Source organism: Aspergillus vadensis, assembly GCF_003184925.1.
Source record: "Aspergillus vadensis CBS 113365 unplaced genomic scaffold BO88scaffold_7, whole genome shotgun sequence".
In the NCBI taxonomy this organism is placed as follows: Eukaryota; Fungi; Ascomycota; class Eurotiomycetes; order Eurotiales; family Aspergillaceae; genus Aspergillus; species Aspergillus vadensis.
Window position 1 is genome coordinate 576,204 of NW_020292045.1, and position 25,046 is coordinate 601,249.

Consider the following 25,046-nt stretch of genomic DNA (forward strand, 5'->3'; position numbering starts at 1 on the left):
ACTCCGTAAATGAAAAAAACTAAGAAGGACCCATAATGGCTTTACCCGGTCAACGTAAGGTTGCCTTTGGATTCGAAAAGGCCTCACTGTCAGTGGTTTTGCTCCTTTCAGCTGACCCTCAAAAAGCATAGTTTGATCTACTGGGTATTATTATCTCCCCCATGCATTCTTCCCCCATGGACTGCCACGAACTAGTGTCTTACCTAGGTAAAACCTAACTTCACTACTGCTGTGTTCATACCTTGTAATTCCGACCAGCCTGTGCGGCGGCGTGCACAGGGCATGTGAGGCACATAGTCCAATCATGTGCCCTGTATTACATCCATTCATCCTGGGGGAACATCATCGACGTCACTCACTTCTACTACATCCTAGCTTAAAGCTTCATCAAGACTTGCAAACATAGATCAAAAAAATCATTTGGAAATTCTACATTCATGAAAATGAAATAATATGACAGATTCTACGCGCCCAACCTCGTCAGTAATGCTAGACCGCTTGAATGAGTTGGGTTGCTTAGGAGACATGGTGGCAGTTAGCGTATTATTTCACCTGGATCGCAACTGGACGAGATGCTTTCCGGAGCAACGTGCCGGAACATGGCAACGTCATAAATTACGAGACACCGGGGAAATGGCCGTACGGAAGCGACCAAAAGCGCTGACAGAGCCGAGTCAGAGCCGAGGCCTACCGATGGGAATCCCGCGGCCCGCCGCCAAGACCCAGCTGATTTTGACCAATAATGAGCAACATGTTTCAGGAAATACTTCTTTCGCACACAAAGGCGGAATTTTGGTGATAAGCGACCCGCTCTTGCACCGCCTAAAGTCTTAGTTTCATTCCGTATATCGGTGGAAAAACACTTTTGCGACAGCTCACTAGCAAATCCATCAGGCAGTTCTTTTTTTGGGCCGCAGTCTATCAAAATGGGAGCTGTTAGGAAAATTAAGACGAAGCGCAGGACCAGGTATGTAGGCTAATTCCTGAATGATCACTATCATGAGGGTTCAAGTTGGAAGGGCTGCGTAAAGCTGAATAGACTGCTAATGATCTGATTAAATTGATAGAGATTATGATCAGGTCCGGGCTGATATCGCGTCCGCGAGACACCTCGAACTATACAAAGCTACGAAAGACGAAGAGGATCTTCCCGGCCTAGGAAAGCATTATTGCGTCGAGTGCTCCAAATGGTTTGAGAGCGAGCATAATATGGCCGCCCATACGAAGGGCAAGAACCACAAAAGAAGGTGTGTGGCCAACATATCTACGATGTCGCAGCCTCGGGCGCAAATACTTTTTTGACACATAAATGCTGACCTATGCGCCTGTTATTAGACTCCGCATCTTGCGCGAAGAGGCACACACACAGAAGGCTGCTGAGGCTGCTGTCGGCTTGGGTACAGACAATGGTGTGAGGTCGCAAGAGACCACCGAGATGGTCCTTATGGAGGATTAGATTCTCGCCATGAAGTGAAATTGCCTATCGCAGTGCTTTCTCGGCTGTCACTGCGATGCAGGATAGCTCCAAGAGCATCGGCAAGAGCTCTGCTGGCAACATATCTACTCTCAATGGGCTTGAAAAAAATTTTCGCGCATCTACGCCGTTTTGACGTCGTTGTTTCACGGACGATATTACTGGCTGCATGTCGACGAAAGAATCACCCAATCAGCGATGGGCCAAAATCGCTGGACAACACGTGAAACCACATGCGCCGAAAACCGCCAGTGGGGGTGGAAAGTTCCCGGATACGCCGGTTTCGTTCTGCGGTAAAACCAACAAAACTGCCGTTTCTCGGAGCCCCCATCTAGCTTGGCCCCACTTTATCAGACACGGCTCCTTTAGGACGAATTTAATTTACGAGCTGCAATAATACACATCAATATTGAGATGCGCGTATCCTTGCGGAGAACTCCGTACGTAGTTTGTAGATGCTTGGGCATTGTTGCATTGTACGTTTATGGATTTTGTAAATACTTCATCAGCCACTCGTATGTTGCCCACTTGGAATGGATCGTTAGCAATGGGTTGCAATATTCCAAACCCGGGTTGACATACCTGAACAGCATTGACTATGAAGGCTCTCACACTACAGACTCCTAGGCCGCGATAAAAGGCTTTGAGTCCTTCATTGAGATACGCTTCTTTGGCAATCTGGATGGCACTTGCGGTATATGGCTTGGCTGAAGGCTGCATCAAGGGGCGATGTTCAGGGGACAATTCAATCGTTCTCGCCTGCAGTCTAGTCTTGATCACATCTAGTGGGAAGACAGATGCCCAGGTAACAATCCCAGCAATTCCACCGCATAATAAGACTTTAGTAGCAGTCATGGTCGCATCATCGTCATTAGAGGCCGTAAGCCGCTTGCAGTATTCATAAGACCAAAAGCTGCAAAGAAGGATGTATGTCAATATTCTGTGAAGAGCCGCAATGAAATCGCGGGGGAAGATCCGGGGAAAGGATTCACATACTAAAACCCATAGCCAATTGCGTCTCTCGCACAAGTGACCCCTCCTCCGAAATAAAGGCCCGTCCAGCCGCGTGTTCGGACAATGTCTTTCGCAACCGTCCATGACGACACCCCGGGGCGTGAGTCAAGCTGGGCCCTACATTTGATGAACTCCGTCGGAGATGACACAGTCCAGCTGGCCACCCCACCTGCAGCACCGGCAAGCCAGATCTTGCTTAAGGAGACACCTTGTGGGTTTGTAGGGTCAATGATTGAACTATCCAGGAACTTCAGTGATCGGTTATAAGCCACAAAGAGTAGTGCATTGAGGGCCCCATATCCGAGGATTGGGGCAGCGGCGCCTGATGAAACGGTTAATACTAGACGCGTAATTTACATGATCGGAATATTTGCAAACCTCGAACCAGGGAAGTAGCGCTATCAAAGCGACTCAAATGCTGTGGTGTGGTTGATGCGGCGATATCTGGAGTGCGTCCTGCCTGCAACCGCACTTTGATGACATCGAGGGGATTGCCGATGATGATTCCAATGGCACCGCTAAGGTAGCCAGCCCAGAAATCGGAAGACATGGGCCGAGGGGCCAGTGCTGAATGAACGATTCAGCAGCAAATGGTGATAATGAGCATTGTGACTACGGTAGGAACAACCTGGTTATTATCATTCGACGGGCTGAGGTTCCATTGACTAAACGGTCCCACCTTGAGAAGGCGAACCGGACGCTATACTGAAAGGGCTATAGTAGAAACTTTCCATCCGTCCTACTCTTGTTTGCAAGTCCAATAGCATTGTGCTTTTTTGATGCTGAGCAGACTGCATTTTCAAGTGCTGTAGACAGAAAACAGTGCTGTCTTGAGATGAGTGCTACGTACTACTAGTGCGGAAAAAGAAATGTGTCTGTCATGCAGTAGGGCTGCATAGGTTCATGCCAAGACTATATATATTTATGCAGATCATGCAGCATCATCTGATGTGAATGCTATCTGGACTAAACTCTTGAAGTGGCCAATCTCCCTGGCAGTAGCACTAGTAATATGTCCTTTATATACTCAAGTGTATTTAGTCGAGCTACTTTTCTGTAGAGAATGCTTGAAGTTTTCATTTTCTTGGATGCCTCATTCGAGTGGCGCTTCCCTAACCGGACGTTGCGTTCAAGGCCATGGCACGTACGTGTGCTATTGAACAAGCCGGAATCCGGATATAGTGTCATCTAAGAATTACTCAAGTACTATATAATATATTTCATCAAAGGACTTGGCTCAAAGTGGATTTGCCTAGCGAGATACCTCTATGAGCCGGCTACTCTATACTATTGCCATAAAATCACGTGACAACGTGATACTTTGGTGTTGCCAACAAGATGCGGGAGACGCGCTAGGCAGTGGCAAACACGCGTCGAGTTCGGCCGGTCATTATTGACAACCACAACCGCCAACTGACACGATCCTAGTCAACCACGAGTATTTGATAGAGAAGTGCTAATGTAAGATCAATAATGACTTCCTCGAATTTATCGCGCAGCACAAGCTTACGTATTCAGGTATCGGCCACGGCCAGTCGTAAACCAAGATGGTGCAGGCACACCGTCCAAGCCGCTGCAGGCCAGCTCCACGAACAGCGTCGACCGTCTATCGAAACCCTTCAAATGCCCAGGCCTAGCCACGGCTACACGAGCGTCAGACAAGCCAGCGAGGAAACGTAGGAAGGTGAACTATGCAGGGGCCGATGGCACGGTGGACGACGACAGCGTCAAGCCTTATACAAACGAGGACCGCTTAGCGCTGGCAACAAGAGATGCGAATAGGTTTCCTAGCTTCAAGGTCAAGGACAAAGAGATGACTTTCAAGCAAAGATTTAAGATTCCTCTGATCAATAAGTCGCCTGATGCCTATAATAGCTCTAGGCCAGCGCCTACGCTTGGTATGAGGCAAGGCGCTACATTTGTTGTGAAGCCATTGCATGATCCGAGCGGGGAGTTTGCTATAGTGCTATATGATCCAACAGTCGATGATGTCAATGAGCCAGAAACGAAGGACGAGGCCACGGTCGATGCCGAGGAGCAGAAGCCAAAATTGGATGAGCCATTGGTACACAAGAGCTTGGCAGATATTCTTGGGCTCAAGAAGAAGACTGAAGGGCGACCGAAGGTCCCGGTTGTTATAGATCCACGGCTGGCGAAAGTGCTACGACCTCACCAGGTTGAGGGTGTCAAGGTTAGCATTCGCTCCACACAGGCTCTGTTGCTATATACTAATGCGCCGACAAAAGTTTCTTTATCGTTGTACAACTGGCATGGTTGACAAGAATGCGAATGGTTGCATCATGGCAGATGGGATGGGTCTGGGCAAGACGGTGAGCTGAACGGCCTGTGACACGGAACAGGAGACTAATAGTGGTGATAGCTTCAATGTATCTCGTTGATGTGGACTTTACTCAAGCAGTCCCCGGAAGCGGGAGTAACAACAATACAGAAGTGCATCATCGCTTGCCCGTCAAGTTTGGTCGGAAATTGGGCCAATGAACTTGGTGAGTTGGCTTCGCTACTGGATCACATATCTGCTAACAGTTGCAGTAAAATGGTTGGGCAAGGATGCCATCACACCATTTGCGGTCGATGGTAAAGCCTCGAAGACGGAGCTCATCAGTCAGATGAAGCAATGGGCCATTGCTTCGGGTCGGTCTATTGTCAGACCAGTACTCATTATATCATATGAAACACTCCGGTTATACGTCGATACACTGAGGGACAGTCCCATCGGCCTGCTTCTTTGTGACGAAGGACATCGATTGAAGAATAAGGAGAGTTTGACATGGACAGCGCTCAACGGCCTGAATGTACAGCGTCGAGTAATCTTGTCCGGCACTCCCATTCAGAACGATCTCTCGGAATACTTTGCTCTTCTTCATTTTGCGAACCCTAATCTACTGGGGTCGCAGAATGAGTTCCGGAAAAGGTTCGAATTGCCTATTCTTAGAGGAAGAGATGCCGCAGGAACCGAAGAAGACCTCAAGAAGGGTGATGAGCGTCTTGCCGAACTCTCCAGCATCGTAAACAAGTTTATCATACGACGCACGAACGACATTTTGTCAAAGTACTTGCCCGTCAAGTACGAACATGTTGTTTTCTGCAACATGTCCGAATTCCAACTGGGCCTCTATAAGCATTTCATTCAGAGTCCCGAAATCAAAAGCTTACTCCGCGGAAAGGGAAGCCAACCCTTGAAGGCAATCGGCCTTCTAAAGAAACTTTGCAATCACCCGGACCTCCTTAATCTCTCTAATGACCTTCCGGGTTGCGAGTACACTTTCCCGGAGGACTATGTCCCGCCGGAAGCACGAGGGCGTGATAGAGATATCAAATCTTGGTATTCAGGAAAGATGATGGTTTTGGATCGAATGCTAGCGCGCATTCGCCAAGATACTAATGACAAGATTGTTTTGATTAGCAACTACACCCAGACCCTCGACCTGTTTGAGAAGCTGTGCAGAACCCGGGGGTACGGCTCCCTGCGACTAGACGGAACCATGACGGTTGGGAAACGACAGAAGCTGGTCGATAAGTTCAATAACCCTGATGGGGAAGAGTTTGTCTTCCTGTTGAGCAGTAAGGCTGGTGGCTGCGGCCTGAACTTAATAGGTGCAAACCGCCTTGTTCTTTTTGATCCCGATTGGAATCCAGCTGCCGATCAGCAAGCATTGGCACGAGTGTGGCGTGATGGCCAGAAGAAAGACTGTTTTGTCTACCGTTTCATCGCGACTGGATCAATTGAGGAGAAGATCTTCCAGCGTCAGTCTCATAAACAGTCGCTTTCTTCGTGCGTCGTGGATTCGGCCGAGGACGTCGAGCGACACTTCTCGCTGGAATCCCTCCGAGAGCTCTTTCAATTCAAACCGGAAACGCGGAGCGATACACATGACACGTTCAAATGCAAGCGATGCCGACCGGAGGGAACACAATACATTAAGGCGCCAGCCATGTTGTACGGTGACACTAGTACTTGGAATCATTTTGTCAATGACGGAGAGCATGGGGCTCTCAGCAAGATCCAAGACTTGCTGATACGTCAAGAGACTGGAGAGCGTGATGTCTCTGCCGTTTTCCAATATATCAGCCATTGATGGTAGCTTACCTGTTGAACATCGTCATGACTTGTATTTCTTTGGAGCGTCCTTGACTTTTTGTGCAATCTGCTTTGCTTTGGGAAGCGTTATTCTTTTACGACACATTTGGTTTAACGAGAATAGGTGTATGTTTTTTGCTGAGCGTTTGTATAAACATGAACTAGAAGACGTGATACAGTGGCGTTCTAGACCTCACAATGTCGATAACTATGGCTTTTTTTATTCCAAAAATATCACTTACTGTAAGTCTATAGTAATGCATTGCATGAAGGGAGAATTCTTCCTTTGTAAAATGACAGAATGATCTGCGGTGCAAGGGGGCATGGCAATTAGTTACATTATAGGGATGAACAATGCAAAACGGTCGGGCGGGAAAGCCGACAAAGCGTCGATTCGCTGCTGACACTACGTCACTTCGCGTCCGCTAAGACAGCCATCCACGTTTGCCAACGCATCTTGTTGTGAGTCCTCCCCACCTTGACAGCCCAGCAACCGCCTAGCGACGAGACTAGAGCATCTGACGGGTGGTTTCTGATCAGAAAGAGCCTGCCTCTGTTTTGTTTACCCTGAAACACTTACCATTAATAGCCGATGGCTCGGGAATAGCTACAGGTCTTTGCGAACACGAGAGAGTCGAGACCGTCGTCGCCTCACCGCCCAGCCTAGTCAGACATCGCTCTCACGCCATGAAAATCACTTATCTAAATCAACAACCCCGGAGCTTGTGACTCAGTCGTCAATATCCATGTTTGTTTGAGAGATGGATCACTCAATTCAGCGCTCGCTGAATGATAAGCTCTACGACCGGAGGAAACAGGGGGCCCTGGAGTATGCATTATCGATAAGGCGACATATGTCAGACAATAATATGGCGGGTGGCTAACACACATGGAATCATTACCAGGCTCGAGAAGGTCGTCCGCGATGCTGCTTTCAGGGGTGAACACGAGGAGATCCAAAAGATTGTCGACCAACTCTGCCATGACTACGCCTATGCGGTACACCAACCTCACGCGAGAAACGGCGGTTTAATCGGACTTGCTGCGGCTTCCATAGCATTAGGATCCGTGAGTTGCACCAGGATATACTGAATGGATTTCGCAGGGGCTGAGTTCAAGGTTGCTAGGAAGGGGTTGCTCCTTATCTGAAGGAAATCGTACCGCCGGTGCTTGCTTGCTTTTCCGACCAAGATGCGCGAGTCAGGTATTATGCTTGCGAGAGCATGTACAACATTGCCAAAGTTGCGAAAGGCGAGGTGCTACTCTTCTTCAATGAAATATTCGATGCATTGAGCAAGGTAGGGGGTTTTCTTCCTATGTCCTTACTGCTCTGGCCTGACAGCTTACACCCCGCCAGCTAGCTTCCGATTCGGAGCTTTCGGTCAAAAACGGCGCAGAACTCCTCGACAGACTCGTCAAAGACATCGTATCGGAATCCGCAGCCTCCCATATCTCCGTCTTACAGCTTAGCGAAAAGGAAGCGACAGATCCTGAAGGCTTGGACGATGCTGAACTTCCTACCGCCTTCTCGCTACCCAAATTCATACCTTTGCTCAAAGAGCGAATCCACGTCATCAGCGCGTTCACCCGCACATTCCTGGTATCATGGCTGACTCTGCTGGATACAATCCCCGATCTGGAGTTGATATCGTATCTGCCGGAATTTCTAGGAGGTTTGATAAAGTTTCTGGGCGATCCGAACAGAGATGTCAACGTCGCTACCCAAGCGCTTCTAGATAGGTTCCTGTCGGAGATCAAGAGGATTGCGCGACTTAAGAAGGGTATCGAAGAAAGCCGGAAAGGTCAAGGCAGCGATATCAGGCAATCAACTACCAGCGATAGTATGAGCGTTGCGACGACTACCGACCAGACTGTAGCTGTCGAGTCTGAAGTGACAGACAACGCCATAGAGGACTCTGAGGCAGGGTCAGTTACCGATGAGGAAGGCTTGCACGTGGATGGGGACTGGATTCCCGGACAAGATGTCCAAATTGACTATGCCAAGATATTAGACATTCTCGTCGGTTTCGTTGATACATCTTTCGGTAAGCAAGGCATGATGCTCAGTTGCAATGGTTCGATACTTATCACTAGTCACTAGTGGAGGAAATGCAGTTGACTGCGCTGCGCTGGATCGATAACTTCTTCGAAATCAGCCCAGAAGACATCCTCCCTTTCGTTCCTCGTCTCCTTACTCAAGTGCTCCCAGCAATGTCCAGTGGTTCGGATCAAGTGCGGCAGGCCGCCAACCGGGTCAACACGTCTTTGATGGAGTATATTGTCACGCTGTCCGAGGATACAGTAGATGAAAGCCGGCAAGCGGCAATGAAAAGTACCAGCAAGGAAAACACGGAGCGAAGGTCGTCTACGCCGGTTAGCAAGCCTCCCGAGACGCCATCGAGTGAATCCAAGAAGCAATTGTCTCAGCCAGAGGCATCAGTCGAACAAACCCCTCGAAGCAGCATGTCAACACCATTACCACCCGCCGACCTCGATTATGCTGCTGCTGTGAATTCCCTTACCCTACAGTTCCTGAACGAAAACGAAGCCACTAGAGTAGCCGCGCTTTCCTGGCTTATCATGTTGCACCGAAAGGCGCCCAAGAAGGTCATCGCATTTAATGATGGCACCTTTCCTGCTCTTCTGAAAACACTGTCCGATCCGGCCGAAGCCGTCGTCACCAAAGATCTCCAGCTTCTGTCACAGATTTCCAGAAACAGCGAGGACAGTTACTTCAAGTCTTTCATGGTGAATCTCCTGCAGCTGTTCTCCACGGACAGACACCTGCTCGAGGTACGGGGGAATCTGATTATCCGACAACTGTGCATGAATCTTAGTCCAGAGCGTATTTATCGAACGCTGGCAGATTGTCTCGAGAAGGAAGAGGTGAGACCCACGACTACTCCGTCTATCGAATGTAGCAACTCACACCGTGAAAGGATATCGAGTTTGCTAGTATCATGGTCCAGAATCTGAACAATAACCTGATTACCGCCCCTGAACTCTCGGAACTGAGAAAGCGCTTGAGGAACCTTGACGCCAAGGTAAAGACTTCTTCACAGGCCGAGTATTTACGAAAGCTTACAATCTCCACAGGATGGACAAATGTTCTTTGTAGCGCTGTTCCGGTCATGGTGCCACAATGCCGTCTCTACATTCTCCCTCTGTCTACTCGCACAAGCCTACGAGCAAGCATACAACCTCCTCCAAGTCTTGTAAGACACCCCCTCCCTCCCCCAATAACCCAGCACCGCGCCACTAACCTACCATCACAGTGCCGAGCTCGAAATGACAGTGAACATGTTAATCCAAATAGACAAGCTAGTCCAACTCCTCGAATCACCCGTCTTCACCTGTAAGTTCCCACATCACACCCTAAATCACCTCACACCAGCTAACCCCACCCCCCAGACCTCCGCCTCCAGCTCCTCGAACCAGAACGATACCCCTACCTCTACAAATGCCTCTACGGCGTCCTCATGCTCCTCCCACAGAGCTCCGCCTTCGCGGCGCTCAAAAACCGCCTCAACAGCGTCAGCAGTATCGGCCTCATCCACACCGGGCCCCGACAGTAAGTCCATCCCCCACTTACTCATCTTCACCAACCACAAACTAACACCCCAACCCCAAAGAACCACTCTATCCTCCTCATCCACCACCTCCTCCACCTCCACCTACGACCGCTCCACCAACAGCCGACTAAAACGCGACGACCCACCAATCCGATGGGTCGAGCTCCTTGACAAATTCAAGATCGTGCAAGAGAAAGCCCGCCGGTCTCAAAGCGCCTCGCAGCGTCCCTTCGACGCAGACGGACCCTCATCCTCCAGCAACAATAACACCAATAACAATAACGCAAGCGATCAGGTCCGCGGCGGCGGTAGCACCAGAGACCGAGTCTCGGCTTTACCTGATACTCCACGGGGATTAGCCGGAGGAGGGAATACCGGAGGCGCGGGGAATGAAGGTGGTATTGGTGGTCGGGGAACGAACGAGGGAGGTGCGGGTAAATCCTCGCCGGGAGGCATTCTAGGTGGTGCGCATAGACATAAATCTAGTTTGTCGAATCTGGGCAGATTGGGGATTGGGGGGAGGAAGTCGAAGAGGTGATTGTGGGTTTGATTTATGATTATAGTTATGGATATGGTTATAGTATAGTATAGGAGTGGGGGGGGGGGGGGGGGGGGGTTGGGTGTTAAAAAAAAAAAAAAAAAAAAAAAAAAAAAAAAAAAAAAAAAAAAAAAAACATACATTGCTAGGATTGAGAATGGGGTTAGCTATATAGTTGCTAGTTGAGGTGTGATGATACTATCATTACGTGAGCTAAGCACCAAGATAGTAAGGTATATACATAGGTCCGTGGTGTTAGTAGTGTCTCTTGCTACTTCTATAGACTGAGTAAGAAGGTCGCTCTAAGGATTTACGCTAAGGTAGTAGGAAAAAGGGGCCGACGCAAGGCTATAGATCTGCGTGTTGGTCTGACGATTATCCTATTATATCCAAGCATCTCAGAATTTAAGCATCTACCTGGGTGGGGGCCACGCTGGTGATCGTCATATCTCTTGATTGGAATGTAAAAGCCTATGTACAGTGAGGCGTATGGCCTCGAATTGGCGAAAAAGGGTGTGAAGAAAGGATACACCAATAAGTCAAGTCACAGAACGACTCGCTAATGGGCTTGAGGGGTATGTGAAGTGCACAAAATGGCAGCACAAAGCTTTATCCCGCCAACTCTAGAACAGAGCGGAAAGGATCCAGAACAATTGTAGCAAAAAGGAGTGCTTGCAGCCAAAAAGCAAACAGGCATAAATCGCGTCAATAAGATGGTGCCAGATAACTCCGAGATAGATATGGGGAAAACAAAAAGTATTCGACGTCCCTTGGACCAATGGCTTGAGACGCGTGTTGATGGTGCGGCAGGCGGTAGTCAATATGACAAGCAATTGCGCAGATGAGAGCAAACCAAACCAAATGGCTGATCGAATATGCAACGCTAGCTTTCAAATGTCGCGGCTGAAACCAACGGCCAAAACGGAGTACCGAAGGACGGAAGTAGAGAAAGATAACATGAACTTTTCGCGTTCACTTTCTTCACCCATGAATGAAAAACAAGGATAGGTCGTCGCATCCTCGACATGGACATTATGAGGAGGATTGGTAGTCGAGCAAAACGGAAAAGACAGCGCTTGAAGAACGATGAAAAGGTGCATCACCGCCAGCGCGAGTCGCCAGACGACCCCCACGTAGAGGCTTTCCAGTAGCTGCCTGTCGAGTGCTTGGAGACGGTCCCTGACGAGGAGTTGGATCCGCCGACGTAGACGTATTCCCCATCGACGTAAGGAACCCCTGAAAAGGTGCTGCGGTGTTTGCGACGAGCATAGCGCTGCTCTAGCCGGTAGAGCTCGATCTCTGTAAGAAATGGATGGTTAGTCCAGGCATTGAACGATGGCACAATGACCATGATGCTTCGAGATAAAGTGTGGTAGTGCTCCTAGGAGATGGAATCAACATACTTGCTTGCAACTTCTCGATGAAACCCATTGTGTATGTATGTAGCGTAGCGCTTTGCAATATATGACTTTATTTCTCTTGTGCACCAAATCCAAAGCGGATCGAATAATCACCCCAGGGAGTTTCTGGAAGTGTATATGCGGGGTTCAGGGATGACAATCTCCAAGAATTGTTGATTGGGAGAGTGCGAAGGTGAAGCGATGCCAATTGCTGAGATAACGGTCCGGAAGGGTAGGAAAGGTAACACGGCGGACGCGAGAGGGGCAGGTTGGCGTAGATAAAAAGGAAAAAGGAGGGAAGAAAGACCCGATTTGCGAAGAGGGACGACGACGGGCTAGTGGACGTTGCAGCAGATGGTGGGAAAAGAAAGTGTTCACACCAAGACAGATAGTGCTCCGGAGCTAAGCAATAGTCAAGAAGTCAATGATAAATAAGGCGCCGATAGTGATTTAGTGGTACCCTTGGTGGGATGGCTGGTAGGAATTGATGGATAAAGAGAGAGGCTTGTGGAGAAGGAATGCAGCCGACCACGCAGGGAAGACAAGCCACCGAGGGTTACGTGCCAATGAAGAATGCAAGGTGAAAGAGTAGTAGAAGAAAAGGAACAAAGAAAAGGTCAAAAGAGAGACGTGGTGGAGAAATAGAAAAAGAAGCAGCAGCAGAAGAAAGAGGAGATAATGGAGAACGATGACGATAGTTAGATAGATACTAGTAGGGGAAAACAACGAATGTGGAAAGAACGACTGACTGGGGGAATAATTGGGAAGGAAGGAACCGAACGAAACGTGTGGGAAAGAGAGGAACTGGAAGGCACGATGGCCGGACGGATGTGGACTTGCTGCACCGACCACCAGTCAGGAAGGCGCAACGTGGTTTGGGGGAGGGGTGTCCCTTCCTGTCTAGGCCTAGCCAGGGGAGTCCAGCCAATCAGTAGCCTCGACTAAGTATGCCCACCACCGTCAGGTACGGAATCCAAATACACTAAGGAAATACTAGACCACGAACTAGACGTCCGTCACCACCACACAGACCAGACCAGACTCTTCAATACCCCTGACTATCTTTCTCAAGAAGAGACATTCAACAGTCAAAGTAGCAGAGATTGCTCAATTGACTTTTTCTCTTTTTCATTTGAGATAGTCATCTACCTATCTAACCGACACTATCGTCTATGATCTCCCGCTATTGGCGAGTCTTTCCATCCATCATCCATCCAGAACTTCTCTTCTCTTCTCTTCTTCCTTCCTCAAACTCAAAACCTCCCCACCTCCCGCCCGGAGATTTGTTTTCTTTCTTCTGTTACCCCCTAACGCACGGTTAACATCATTAGACTCACCCTCAGGCAGATAGATAAACCACGAATCGAATAGTGCTCATACTTGGGCACCAACCATCCAATCCTGAACATTATTGTTCCTTCACTCGTTCAACATGGAATATACAATATTCATCTGACACTCTCTCCTCCTCATCCCTGGTTCTCCCTGACTCAAGACCCTGCGTACCAGATCGGCTCGCTCGCTGGGTCGAAAAGGGTAGAACCGAGACGGGGAAAGACGCTAAGGCCAGTTTCGAATGTGCCGGTGGTTCCGTCTAAATGGCCTGGCCGTGCCTTGCCTTGCGTGCTTTTCTTATCCACGGCTCCAGTTATTTTTATTGGAACCGCCCGCTTGCCTTCCTTCGGTTCAGTTCCCCTCGTGGCAACCCGGTAGACTAGTCCGTCGTTTAGATTGCGTGTGGGATGATTGGGGGGAAGGTGGCTTTCCCACATTTCACCGAATGGTGCACGTACACGACAGCCACAGAGGAGGGTGTTTACGTAAGTTGGTGGACAACTGACTAGTAACGTAGATAGTTACACATATAGTGGCTATGGTGTAGATATCTACTTTGATAGTTTCCCATTTGTATCGTTCAGTCGAAAAAAGTCTAAAGCGCCAAGAAATATAGAAACAAAAGAAGGAAAGGAAGGGATTCATACAATTCCCTTTCATTGGGTGATTGCTTGCTGCTTATCGTCGTGTCTCGCGCTCTGCACTACTTCTTAGTAGTACTCTCCTCTTCCTCCGCAGCTGTCGGTTCGCTGTCCACGTCCTGTGCGAGGGACATTTCCTGGGCTGTGGCGCAGGATTTAGTTAGCTTTCGTGTTTGAAATACACCAACTTCTTTCCGGGCTTTCGACGGCGGGTCTCTTACCGTTCCACAGCTCGGCGTAGATGCCATTCTGCTCCAGAAGGTCGCGATGCGATCCCTTCTCCGCTACTTGCCCCTCCTTCAATACGAGGATCTGGTCGCAGTCATAGATCGTGCGCAGTCGGTGCGCCACGAACACGCTCGTGCGTCGCTTCTCCTTTAGGATGCTGTTGATGTTCTGCAGTAGCGCTTGTTCCGTGTAGGTGTCCAGAGCTGAGGTCTACCCGTTCATAATTAGTATACTTAGCCGCCTTCCATGCTGAACAATAACAATTGACTTACCGCTTCATCGAAAAACAGCAGCTCCGGATCCTTCAGGATCAGTCGGGAGATGGCCAGTCGCTGCTTTTCACCTCCAGAAATCATCATGCCTCGCTCACCCACCGCAGTCTTGTAGCCGTCGGGCAGCTTCTGAATCAGCTCATGGATGTGAGCACGCTGCGCCGCCTGGTGGACTTCTTCATCGGTCGCCTCAATCCGGCCGTAGCGGATGTTGTGCGCGATCGTATCGTTGAAAAGAGGGGTATCTTGGGGCACAACACCAATAGCCTTGCGGAGACTTTCCAGAGTCACATCGCGTACATCCTGACCGTCAACGAGGATCCGGCCCTCCTGGACATCGTAGTAGCGGAACAGCAGTCTCAGGATAGTCGACTTGCCACAACCACTGGGTCCAACGATAGCGAACTTCTGGCCGGCAGGAATCGTAAAGCTAGCGTTCTTGAGAATGGGTCGGTCGGGGTGGTAGCCAAAGGTGACGTTCTCGAACCGGATCTCGCCGCCCTGCTTCAGTTGGAGGGGCTTGGCATCCGGTCGCTCGGTGATGTTCACGTTGACTTTTTGCAGGTTGAAGAGGGTCTCCATGTCCAGCAAAGACTGGCGGAGCTCACGGTACACCGAGCCCAAGAAGTTGAGCGGGACCGAGAGCTGGAAGACGAGCTGATTGACCATGACCAGGTCACCTACAGTCAGACTGCCACTAGCAACCCCATTGGCGGCGAGATACATCATGCCTGCCAGGGCACTCGAGAAGATCATGTTCTGGCCGGAATTGAGGAAAGCCAGCGACGTCGTGACCTTGATGGAAGCATCCTCGTAGGCCTTCAGCGCCTTATCGTAGCGTGCAACTTCGAATTTCTCGTTGTTGAAATACTTGACCGCCTCATAGTTGATCAGAGAGTCGACAGCAACGGTGGCACCACGGTTGTCTGCAGCATTCGCCTGTTTGCGGAACTTGGTTCGCCAGGCGGTGGTCATGATCGTGAAAGCAGAGTAGGTCACCATGGTTGCGGCTGTGATCGCCGCAAACTGGACACCATATTGGTAGGTCTATCGCAGTCAGCAATGCCATATCTCGACAGATGGTGCAGCGCAGGCCATACCAGAATACCGCAGACAAGAGAAATCTCCAAGGCAGTCGGCACCACGTGGAAGACCATGGACGTCAACAAGAAACTGATGCCCTTGGTTCCACGGTCAATCGCTCGCGTCAAACCACCGGTCTGCCGAGAGAGGTGGAAGTTAAGATCGAGCTGGAGCAGGTGCTTGAATACATTTCCCGCGACCTTGCGGATCGCCTTCTGCGCAACACTGGCGAATACAGCATTGCGCAATTCTTGGAACAGCGTAGCCCCGATCCTAGTAACACCGTCTGGTAACCATTGTTAGGTACAGTCTTCCTGCATGCGGGGATCTCTTACAGGCAATAATCATCGAGCCTGCGACTGTGTAAGCGGTTCCGCCAAAGGTCGAGAAGTCCACGTTCATGGAATCAACGATGTTCTTGAAATAGAAGGGTACTTCGACATTCAATATCTGGTTGGATAGTGAGTACAGATGCAGGAGACCCGGTAGGTAGCATAGCTCACCTTTCCTCCAACCAGCAGCGATAGGGCTGTGCCGACACGAAGCTTCGTTCCCCAGTCACCCTGCACCGTTCCCTATTAGCACCCTATGCCTCGCTCGTCCAGAACGCCGCGAATCCAGCTCACCTTAGGCCAGAGATACTTTGCCATTTCCTTCATTATCGCCCAGTCCGCCTTCCTCTGCTCCTTTCTCCCCACGGTAGCTTCGCTGAGCAGGTCTTTTTTCGGGGTCGCGGTAGCATTTTGGGTACCCGGCGGACTCTGCGCGACATTGGCAGCGCTGGGTCGGGTAGTAGAAGGATCTTTGGGGTCCGGCGTCTGCGACTTCGACGGAGTGTTCTGAGAGGTCTGGCTCCTCAGTGGGCTTCTGGTGGTTGAAAATGATCTGAGCTGAAAGCCGTAGGAAGCTGACGCCCATGACGTTGGGCGCGGAACGGCTGAAGTGTGATGCAGAAAGCGTCCCGAGGCACGCCAGCAAGGCGTGCGGGCCGCCCTGGGCAGCATGATGGTCGGTAGATGCTCTTCACAGCGACCGGAGGTATGTAAGGACCGTCTTTATAGCCAATGGAGCATTGCGGTGGTGGTGAGGCCTTGCGCGAATTTCCGCCTCGTGATGGGGACCGCCGGGTTCGGAGGAAAACGTCGGCGGCGGCGGGGGATAAAGTATGAGGGCGTGAGTTGGAAAAGGTACTGGGGACCGCGATGGATCAGGGCGATGTTTACTCACGACACCCTGTATGGCGGATCATTGATTGAGTATTCAAAAGGGAAAGTTATGGAGAAATAAGTAGAGGTGATTCAGCGAGGGAGGCTGCAGCGATAGCACCAGGAAAGGCAGTTCTGTCGCAATCGCCGATTCCGAGTATCTCCAGGTCTCCGGTAAATTACGTTACTCTCGGTACGAATGCGGCAGTTCAGCATCGGACTGTCTTTCTGATATTTACTCACATCTCTTCATAGGTCTACGTGGATTAAGTCGTCTCTCTGTTTAATCAATTCCTGCTTGAGCAATTGCTGTGTAGCTTGAAGGTATCTGGTATGAGTATGTCATCCTTAGTAGGAAAGTAAGTGACGTCGTGAAGGTAATGTGCCGATATTGTTTAGAAACTGAGTCAACACACAGGTCCAGCTTCATCGCTACTAACAGAAATAGAAGATATATGCTCTCATATAGAAGACATTAGCGGGTAGCAGTCAGATCGATAGTCCACTGAAGTAATAGAGGGGATACTTAAAGATCTCTCATATAGTCAAGGTAGACACGTGAGATAGGTATGACATCAGTGCAACACAGCTTGTGTCTCCCAAACCACCATCGGATTGAAATAATCAGCACAGATTATAATATCTGATCCATCTTCATAACAATATATATCCAGTGATAGTGAAAACAATACCCTCAGTGCCACGCAAAAGTGGATGAAACAGCTTCAAATATCGACAAGCTCGCAGTGCCAAGCCGCAATAGCGCTTTTCCCGATCTGGAAGCGTGAATCCGGGCGAGAAGAAGAATTACCGCGGAGGACGAGCAGTTGCATTCCCAACCCCAGCTTCTCCCCATCTGCACTTCGTTCGGCAGAGACCCTCCATGATGGCATCGGCTCAACCTTGGAGGAGTGCCGCGAGGACCCTGTCCTGGACTCGAGTCGTCCCTCCCCGGGCGCGACAAGGGGCATTGCTGCGCCGCGGATGGCAGACCAGATGCGTCCAGATTCGCGCGGCGCCTGCGGAGGAGCCTGCTACCGTCAATGGCGACCATCTTCCCATCTCCAGCACCCCTAGCTCTGCTGAGTCTGCTGGTAAGTCTCCAGGCTGGACCCGAACCCGCTTTAAACCCCGAGCAGACCGCGCTAACAAGCCGCAACTATAACTAGATGCACGATTCGATGTCATCGGCGCGCCCTACTCTCTACTATCGGTTTCGCTCTCCGCTTCTCAGAACCTCTATACTCGTCGGGGTACCTTGGTCGGATTGAGTGGAAAGGCAGACAATGTATGCGCATGTTGTTGTGGTTAATGCTCTACCCTGTACGCTGCTCTAGGGTTAACGACTTTGGCATTAACGCAGGTGGTTTCTACATTGAGCGTCCTAGAACCCTTCCGGAGGGCTGTCGTCGGCGTGCCGTTCCTCTACCAGAAGGTTAGGCTGGTCTTCCTAGTATTTGAACAATTGATATGGTTATTGACACCTAACTGCTAGGTGTCTTCGGCAAGTCCAGTGACCGCGCTGGTTTCCGTTCGTTCTCCGAATACCTCCTTTGCTGTCGTTCACTTGAATGGCTCCGTGGATTGGATGGTGGCCCAGAAACGGGCATTGCTTGCCTGGACGGGTCGCTCGCTCTCTATCCGTCCAACTATAAACACAAGTCTGGTTCGTGATCCTCATTGGGTTTTGTGTATGAAGGCTAAACTAATCCGCGAAGAGCCTTGCCCACTGGGGTAGCTCCGAGGTCACAGGACGAGGTCTGTTGGCCTTGGTTGGTAACGGTCAACTCTATTCCGTTGAGCTCAAGGCTGGAGAGCAATACATCGTTCACCCGAGGTGAGCATGTCCTATCGCCATGATTGACCAGCTTTTACTGATGTCGCATAGCAACGTCGTTGCCTACACCATGTCGTCCAACCCCCCACGCCCCTATCGCTTCAAGTCCACGACCCTGAGGTTCCAGGTTCCGGGTCTTAAGAGCCTCCCGGCCTTTATCCAGAACTCCAAGTTCATCCAGGATATGTCGGAATCGAGTACTTGGAAGTCGACGATGAGAATTATGCACACAATCCGTACATGGTCTCGGAAGACCATCTGGGGTGATCGGGTATGTCGCGTCCTGCGAGGCGCTCAAATTGCTGCTAACCCTACATAGTTGTTCATTCAATTCGATGGACCCTCGACCATCCTTCTACAGACCCGCGGTCCTCGTATCAACGAGGTTCTGACCTCACACGAAGTTAACGAAATCGCCAGTGCGCCCAGAGGCTTGACCATTGGCCCGGCAAAGCCTACTGAGGGGAAACGCCAACCAGGAGATGAGTATGTGAAGGCTGCTGAGGAAGCTGTTAATGCTGGACCAGGACCACACAGAACTGTGGACGAATTGACCAATGAGCTCAAGGGCACGGAGCAAAGCATTGCCACTTTGACGAAGGAGGGCAAGGTCATTATTGAGAAGGCAGGACAGAAAAACTAAGCTGAAACAGTATCAGTCTGTTGCTGTTCTTCACGCATAGATCATAGCGTCTGACATCCAGGTATCTTTTTCATTTATTTTGTTTCATTGCAGGCTCAATGTACTATAGACAATAGCTTGTGTCCGACTACACCCCACGTGAACGTTATTTCTCCTTTCTCCCTATTTTCTTTCCGTTGTTCATGATCTTGATCAAATCGAACCAATTTCCCGCCTTGCATTGTCTTAAACTACCTAGCCAACAGGCACCCACGTATAAACCGGTTGACATATGGTGGGGAAGTTCCATGAATGAAGGGATCTCGCAAGGGGCCTCGTTGTCTCACAAACATAAACGTTCCTTTTTAAGTCCACAGCAAGGACCTCCCCTTCGGAATGCTCACAAGAATCACACCGCTGGTCGACTCTTTTTTTTTCACTTGCGGGAATCCGGGGTCAGACCTCGCTATCTAAGGTCTCGAAGCCCAGATCGATGCCACCAGATTCCCCCACGCCCACGCCCAAGCCCCCCATATCACATTCCCTAATCCGCAGCACTGGGAAGCAGACATCCTTGTGACAGAAGCCAGCCAGCCCTATTCTGCTGCAGAAACCATGACGCAACAACAACCACCACCGAATGAGGCCATTCCGGCCAGCGATGCCATGGAAGACGATACTAAAGAGCCCTTCCACTTGCCAGTATCTGCTTCAGATACAAGTGACGATGTAGAGGCGCAGCAGAGCGATACACAAGGCACTACGACTTCCGGAGAAAAGCCCGGAGAGAATCCAACTGCAGGTCATACTTCGGAGAAATCCAGCGTCATTGTCCAGGACCACCAGCCAGCATCGACACCTGAGGGGCCTCCAGATGGCGGACTTGCAGCCTGGATGACGGTTTTCGGCGGTTTCTGTAGCATGTTCGTGAGTTTTGGTTGGAATAATTGTGAGTGTTGGATATCAGAGACACTTTTGTCATGATAGCGCAAGACATATACACCTTCTGCTGGGAACCAATTCTCAAATGATCGATTGCGCAGCTTGCTAGCTAACATGCGACTCCCCAGGCATGGGAATATTCATCGACTATTACCAGACTCATCAACTGAGCGACATGTCCACTAGCTCCATAACATGGATTACATCGTTAATGACATTCATGATGTTCTTCGGGGTCCGTCTTTTCCTCCTTCCAGCCCTAACGTCTGCCCCCAACCGCCATCACCATCAATCAAACAATCAACCTCCACTGACAGAGCAACCAACAAATAGGGCCCCTTCATCGGCATCCTCTTCGACAACTACGGTCCCCGCTACATCATCCTCGTCGGCACCATCCTCCACGTCCTCGGCATAATGATGACCTCTATCTCCACCGAATACTACCAAATCCTCCTGGCCCAAGGCATCTGCAGTCCCATCGGCAACAGCGCCCTCTTCCACTCCGGCGTCAACTCCATCAGCACCTGGTTCGGCCGTCGTCGCGCCCTCGCCCTGGGCATCGCCACCAGCGGCGCCAGTCTCGGCGGCGTCATCCTCCCCATCATGCTCACTCGCCTCTTCGACCTCCTCAGCTTCGGCTGGGCCATGCGCATCTGCGGCTTCCTGATCCTCTTCCTCCTCATCATCACAAACCTCACCACCACCTCCCGTCTCGTCCACACCAGAAAACAATACCACATCCGTGACTTCATCCGCCCCCTCAGCGAACTCCCCTTCATCCTCACCACCGCCGGAACTTTCTGCTTCTTCTGGGGCATGTTCCTTCCCTTCTCGTTCATCCCCTCCCAGGCTCAGCGCCACGGAATGTCCCCTACCTTGGCTTCGTATCTGATTCCGGTCCTTAATGCAGCTAGGTAAACCACTTCCCTATTCCCATACCACCTCCCTCCATCCTTCAAGAAAAACCCCACTAACCCCACATCCCCCTCCGGGGATGACCTATATACAGTTTCCCAGGCCGCATCATCCCACCCTACCTCGCAGACGTCTTCGGACGCTTCAACCTCATGATTGTGATGACATTAGCATCCGGGATCCTTGTTCTCGCGCTCTGGCTTCCATCCACCGCCAACGCCCCCGCCATTGTCTTCAGCGCCCTGTATGGCTTCACCTCCGGCACGGTGGTGAGTCTTGCCCCCGCGCTGGTGGCTCAGATCTCCGAGATCAGGGAGATCGGTGTGCGCAGCGGGACATACTTCTGTATTGTGTCGTTTGCAGCGCTCACGGGCACGCCGATTGCGGGGGCTTTGTTGCCGGATCCCCTAGGAGGAAGTTATACCAAGTTGTTTGTGTTTTGTGCGGTGGTTATGCTTGCCGGGACGGTGTTTTATTGTGCTGCGAAGGGGAGGATTGTGGGGTGGAGGGGGTGGTGGGGGAAGAGGGTTTGAGTTGTGGGTATTATGTTGTGGTGGGTGATGATGGGAGGGATGGGGATAGGGATGGGGATGGGGTGTTGGTTATATTATGGTAAAATGATGGGATCTTATGCAAGCAAGCAATCATGTTGACGAAAATAGATGGTATAGTGCTTAAGAATATCTCGAGTAAAAATTGGTATAGATAGATGCCTATATAGATGTTTCGATTCGATCCTCTCTTTCAACTCCCAAACACCTTCGCTGTGCAGTGCAAAGCCACGGCAATGAATGATAAAGTCACAAGAAAACAGGTATGCTAGCAAGCAAAGAACAGGAAATGCAAGGTGACACTGTATATAGTGATACTCCCAGCTCCAAACGCAGAAACAATGCACAATGTCTGTACTGTTATACCAGAACTCCGTTTCGCATGCTCTGGACACTCTTCACACCCACACCCTTGAGCTGGCTCAGCTCCGCAAGGCTGTTGATGTGGAATCGCGCTTCTTCATCTTGGCTAGCTGTGTGTTGATCCATCTCGCACAAGCAGTCAACGATAGCCTCGGCCTTCTTAACTCCCACGCCTTTCAGCAACTTGATCTGGCTGACGTCACGGGAGTTGATGATGGAGAGGAGGTGGATGGTCCGTGGGGAGGGTGGTTCCTCGTTCATCATGTCGACGCTGGCGCGTTCGTCGTCCAGTGGGGACTTGGTCTTTGTGCGCTTCTTGCGTCTTGCGTGGGTGATTTCCTCGATGTCTTCGTCGCTGAATTGTTCGAGGGACGCTTCGGGTTCCTCGTAATCCGCGTCCGAGTCTTCAGCAACGCGCTTGAGGTGCGTCTTGGCGGGCTGCTTCTTAAGGGATAGCATACTGCCGAGCTCTCTCTTGGGCCCGGAGTGGCCGATGGTGCCGGTGGTGTCGGCGTCCTGGCGCGGTTTGCCGTGCATACGCTCCTTCAAGCTGGCAATCTTCCTGGATAACTTCTCATTGTCCGGGAAGTATGGCAGGGCTAGCTGGTACATCCTGAGAGCGAAGCTATCCTCGCCACGTGTTTGGTGTTGCTTGGCCATGAGCAAGTATGACAAACCTTCGGCCCTTGCATCTTCGGAGCCTTCGATGCGTTGTTCGAGAAGTTGCAGACGCCGCTGGACTTGCTCGTTCAGTTCGCGGACCTGCGTTTGTCTCGACTGCTCACTAACGGCGCGCACAGCCAAGATCTCCTCGACCTTCTTCTCTACCATCTCTTCGATCATGGCCGCGGAGATGTCGTCATGGTGCTTTTGAGGCTGCTGTGTTGGTTGAGCGAGACGAGAAGGCTTCGATGAGAGGCGGGAGATATCGGAACTCAAAGAAGGCCGGGAGCTCATGGAAGTCCGCTTAGGGGGCTCGGACTTCTTGAACTGTGTGGTAGTCCTAGGGTGCGTCTTATCCGAGTAGACGTGGAAAGCCTTTGCGGGCTTTTCGAGGGTCTTGGTGTTGTCTTTGGCTGCGACAGTCAGGTTTACGTTCACGGAAGCTGTCAGAGGCCGCAGGGGTTGCCGTTGGGCTGTAAACGAGGGCCGCGATGCTGGTCTAGGAGGCCCCTTGAACATTGGCTCGTTTTCTACCTCGCGCACTTCGATCTTCTTCGTGCGGTTGGCGAAGTTGAGTGAGCTTATTGTGTCCAGATGGTAGGACCTGACCGGCGCCAGGTTCAAGATCATCACAGTCAGTCCATTGTTTTGTCCCAGAGACAGAATCCTCGTCATCTTCGACTCTCGATACGGTATCCTCGAGTGCTTCTTGCTGATTGCCTCGACACACTGAGCCAGGACGAAAAGGCTCTTGTTGATACTAGCGGACTCAACCATGCGCTCTTTGTCATTATCCGTCCGGCGGTTATCTTCGGAGCCAGCAAGGTCGATAGCAGATGCGGTACTGATGCGCGTTTTATCTCCGGTGGTGACTGCGACGCGCACGCAGAGGATGGCATGGGACCGTGAAGAGTGGGCGTTAAGCTACAATAGTCAATATCGACCTTCTTTCAGGAACGGTGTGGGTGCCAACCTTTGTTGCAGATGTGGACCTGTTGGTATTGGCTTGATCATACAATAGCTCGAATTCCTTCAGAGTATGGCATGGCCTCTCCGTCAAACCCACGACGACTGTCTTGCCGCCGTTGTCTCGAAGAGGTAGACCTGCCAGCGTCCTCTTCTCGGGGGGTTCGAATAGGTCGAAAACCTTGTCGTTGTAAATTTCGTAGTAGCTCAACGACACCTTGACTGTAGTTTCGCCGTCACTGTCCTTCTCCATCTTCCGGCTGCGTCTGTAAATGCTGCTCAGGAGACGAGGAATGGCGCCACGATCAGCCAGACTTTTACCGCCTCGCATTGTGTGCGTCTTTCCAGTTCCTGTAACCCCGTATGCGAATATCGTTACGTCGAAGCCATTGAAGAGATGCTTGACAGTAGGAGCAACTGCGCGTTCCATCAGTATGTCGTTACCTCCCAGATTATTGGCGTCACAAACCCTCTGCATCGAAGAGCTCCTGCTGCGAAGCTTCTGCATCGTAGACAGCATTGAACTGAAACGAGTATTCTTCGCCTTCGTTCTTGGGGTTCGGGATCCGCACTAGGTTATCCCGATCCCTCAAGGCTGCCAGTGCGCCTTTCCCCTGGGAGCTCGTCTTATCGCTCTTGCCGGGCACTGCCTGGTTGGACGACCCGGTGCGTAGGATGACATCTAACTCCCGTTCCGATTTGAGAAGCGGTCGGACCCGCGCGACTACCCGGACGCTCATTGTGTATTGAAGTGGTGATAAGAATTGGATTCGAGATTATCACCAACGGTTGAGGGATGTAGTCCTGAAACTTCGTCGTACCGTCGCTTCAAGCTATCCGATCCAGCCCTGTTGACCAAATTGAGTTGTTGATACTTATGGCGGCATAAGAATGAGTTCCGGCTAAACGTAGAGGTAGGACCAATAGTGAGCAGCTAAACGTAAATTAAGCTGCCGTCGAAGTATCTTGCACTTTTGGATCCTAGAAGTCAGGCGCTGGATCGACAACCCGCAATCCAAGCACTCCAGGCGGCAATGAGCAGATAATTGAAGGAAATGAAACAGAAAACAACAGCAGAAAGCAAACTGACGATGAACGGTGGGCCGACAACTTGGTGGGTAAGAGACAATGTGCCCTGTGAACCGACAGGGATAGCTTCGGTGTGGTGCGACTGGCAGCGGTCAGCGTTGTTGGCACGGCAACCTCCCACGTTCGTCTACCCCAGGCATCCCACCCTTCCGATTTAGGGTGCAGTATCGTGCATCGCCATGGTTTCTTTTGCTTCTTGCCTGCAGAGTTATATTGAGGAATGTCGTTGGATTC

The 25,046-nt window shown here is 50.8% G+C and overlaps 9 protein-coding genes across 9 annotated transcripts; 5 read left to right on the forward strand and 4 right to left on the reverse strand.

The window, feature by feature from the left end:
• Positions 1–35: 35 nt before the first annotated feature.
• BO88DRAFT_479982 (putative C2H2 finger domain protein) lies at positions 36–1,750 on the forward strand (the record flags this gene model as incomplete). Its single annotated transcript, XM_025712112.1, has 6 exons — positions 36–88; positions 573–795; positions 875–935; positions 957–967; positions 1,081–1,247; positions 1,336–1,750. The coding sequence occupies 6 exons, from the start codon at positions 36–38 to the stop codon at positions 1,454–1,456; spliced, it is 636 nt and encodes a 211-aa protein (XP_025564480.1). The 3' UTR covers positions 1,457–1,750.
• A 188-nt stretch (positions 1,751–1,938) lies between these two features.
• BO88DRAFT_403624 (putative mitochondrial carrier protein) lies at positions 1,939–3,105 on the reverse strand. Its single transcript, XM_025706407.1, has 4 exons — positions 2,867–3,105; positions 2,471–2,810; positions 2,057–2,387; positions 1,939–2,001 (listed from the first exon to the last, which is right to left on the reverse strand). Exons 1-4 carry the CDS (start codon positions 3,036–3,038, stop codon positions 1,957–1,959), a joined length of 888 nt encoding a protein of 295 aa, XP_025564481.1. The 5' UTR covers positions 3,039–3,105; the 3' UTR covers positions 1,939–1,956.
• Positions 3,106–3,961: 856 nt separating this feature from the next.
• BO88DRAFT_424249 (uncharacterized protein) lies at positions 3,962–10,697 on the forward strand (the record flags this gene model as incomplete). Its single annotated transcript, XM_025708722.1, has 15 exons — positions 3,962–4,038; positions 4,073–4,679; positions 4,735–4,818; positions 4,869–4,992; positions 5,039–6,561; positions 7,220–7,312; positions 7,449–7,614; positions 7,719–7,885; positions 7,945–8,632; positions 8,689–9,473; positions 9,527–9,631; positions 9,684–9,802; positions 9,863–9,942; positions 9,999–10,158; positions 10,220–10,697. 15 exons carry the CDS (start codon positions 3,962–3,964, stop codon positions 10,695–10,697), a joined length of 5,256 nt encoding a protein of 1,751 aa, XP_025564482.1.
• Positions 10,698–11,796: 1,099 nt separating this feature from the next.
• On the reverse strand, positions 11,797–12,128 carry BO88DRAFT_424250 (uncharacterized protein; the record flags this gene model as incomplete). The annotated part of the gene is made up of 2 exons (XM_025708723.1): positions 11,797–11,996; positions 12,101–12,128. 2 exons carry the CDS (start codon positions 12,126–12,128, stop codon positions 11,797–11,799), a joined length of 228 nt encoding a protein of 75 aa, XP_025564483.1.
• Positions 12,129–12,298: 170 nt separating this feature from the next.
• BO88DRAFT_424251 (uncharacterized protein) lies at positions 12,299–13,941 on the forward strand (the record flags this gene model as incomplete). Its single annotated transcript, XM_025708724.1, has 8 exons — positions 12,299–12,319; positions 12,449–12,517; positions 12,601–12,657; positions 12,743–12,794; positions 12,837–12,927; positions 13,022–13,056; positions 13,593–13,744; positions 13,855–13,941. The coding sequence occupies 8 exons, from the start codon at positions 12,299–12,301 to the stop codon at positions 13,939–13,941; spliced, it is 564 nt and encodes a 187-aa protein (XP_025564484.1).
• Positions 13,942–13,968: 27 nt separating this feature from the next.
• On the reverse strand, positions 13,969–16,968 carry atm1 (ATP-binding cassette Fe/S cluster precursor transporter ATM1). The gene is made up of 7 exons (XM_025706408.1): positions 16,283–16,968; positions 16,160–16,219; positions 15,992–16,106; positions 15,674–15,942; positions 14,574–15,620; positions 14,295–14,511; positions 13,969–14,215 (listed from the first exon to the last, which is right to left on the reverse strand). The coding sequence occupies exons 1-7, from the start codon at positions 16,658–16,660 to the stop codon at positions 14,136–14,138; spliced, it is 2,166 nt and encodes a 721-aa protein (XP_025564485.1). The 5' UTR covers positions 16,661–16,968; the 3' UTR covers positions 13,969–14,135.
• A 528-nt stretch (positions 16,969–17,496) lies between these two features.
• Positions 17,497–19,555, forward strand: BO88DRAFT_403630 (AIM24 family protein). Its single transcript, XM_025706409.1, has 7 exons — positions 17,497–17,955; positions 18,031–18,149; positions 18,225–18,296; positions 18,357–18,527; positions 18,580–18,698; positions 18,750–18,969; positions 19,018–19,555. Exons 1-7 carry the CDS (start codon positions 17,748–17,750, stop codon positions 19,339–19,341), a joined length of 1,233 nt encoding a protein of 410 aa, XP_025564486.1. The 5' UTR covers positions 17,497–17,747; the 3' UTR covers positions 19,342–19,555.
• Positions 19,556–19,919: 364 nt separating this feature from the next.
• BO88DRAFT_385522 (MCT family MFS transporter) lies at positions 19,920–21,713 on the forward strand (the record flags this gene model as incomplete). Its single annotated transcript, XM_025704746.1, has 4 exons — positions 19,920–20,269; positions 20,391–20,497; positions 20,596–21,179; positions 21,275–21,713. Exons 1-4 carry the CDS (start codon positions 19,936–19,938, stop codon positions 21,711–21,713), a joined length of 1,464 nt encoding a protein of 487 aa, XP_025564487.1. The 5' UTR covers positions 19,920–19,935.
• Positions 21,714–21,887: 174 nt separating this feature from the next.
• BO88DRAFT_486805 (kinesin family protein) lies at positions 21,888–24,463 on the reverse strand (the record flags this gene model as incomplete). Its single annotated transcript, XM_025712490.1, has 3 exons — positions 21,888–23,681; positions 23,731–24,140; positions 24,193–24,463. The coding sequence occupies 3 exons, from the start codon at positions 24,461–24,463 to the stop codon at positions 22,092–22,094; spliced, it is 2,271 nt and encodes a 756-aa protein (XP_025564488.1). The 3' UTR covers positions 21,888–22,091.
• Positions 24,464–25,046: the final 583 nt, after the last annotated feature.

Coding starts and splice junctions, on each gene's coding strand:
- BO88DRAFT_403624 (XM_025706407.1), bottom strand. CDS start 3,038: ATGTCTTCCGATTTCTGGGCTGGCTACCTTAGCGGTGCCATTGGAATC. Junction 2,388..2,470: donor GCAATTGGCTATGGGTTTTA/GTATGTGAATCC, acceptor CCTTCTTTGCAG/CTTTTGGTCTTATGAATACT. Junction 2,002..2,056: donor TCATAGTCAATGCTGTTCAG/GTATGTCAACCC, acceptor ATCCATTCCAAG/TGGGCAACATACGAGTGGCT.
- atm1 (XM_025706408.1), bottom strand. CDS start 16,660: ATGCTGCCCAGGGCGGCCCGCACGCCTTGCTGGCGTGCCTCGGGACGC. Junction 15,943..15,991: donor AGGCTCGATGATTATTGCCT/GTAAGAGATCCC, acceptor AATGGTTACCAG/ACGGTGTTACTAGGATCGGG. Junction 14,216..14,294: donor CTACGCCGAGCTGTGGAACG/GTAAGAGACCCG, acceptor CCTGCGCCACAG/CCCAGGAAATGTCCCTCGCA.
- BO88DRAFT_403630 (XM_025706409.1), top strand. CDS start 17,748: ATGGCATCGGCTCAACCTTGGAGGAGTGCCGCGAGGACCCTGTCCTGG. Junction 18,150..18,224: donor TGAGTGGAAAGGCAGACAAT/GTATGCGCATGT, acceptor GCATTAACGCAG/GTGGTTTCTACATTGAGCGT. Junction 18,528..18,579: donor CAACTATAAACACAAGTCTG/GTTCGTGATCCT, acceptor TAATCCGCGAAG/AGCCTTGCCCACTGGGGTAG.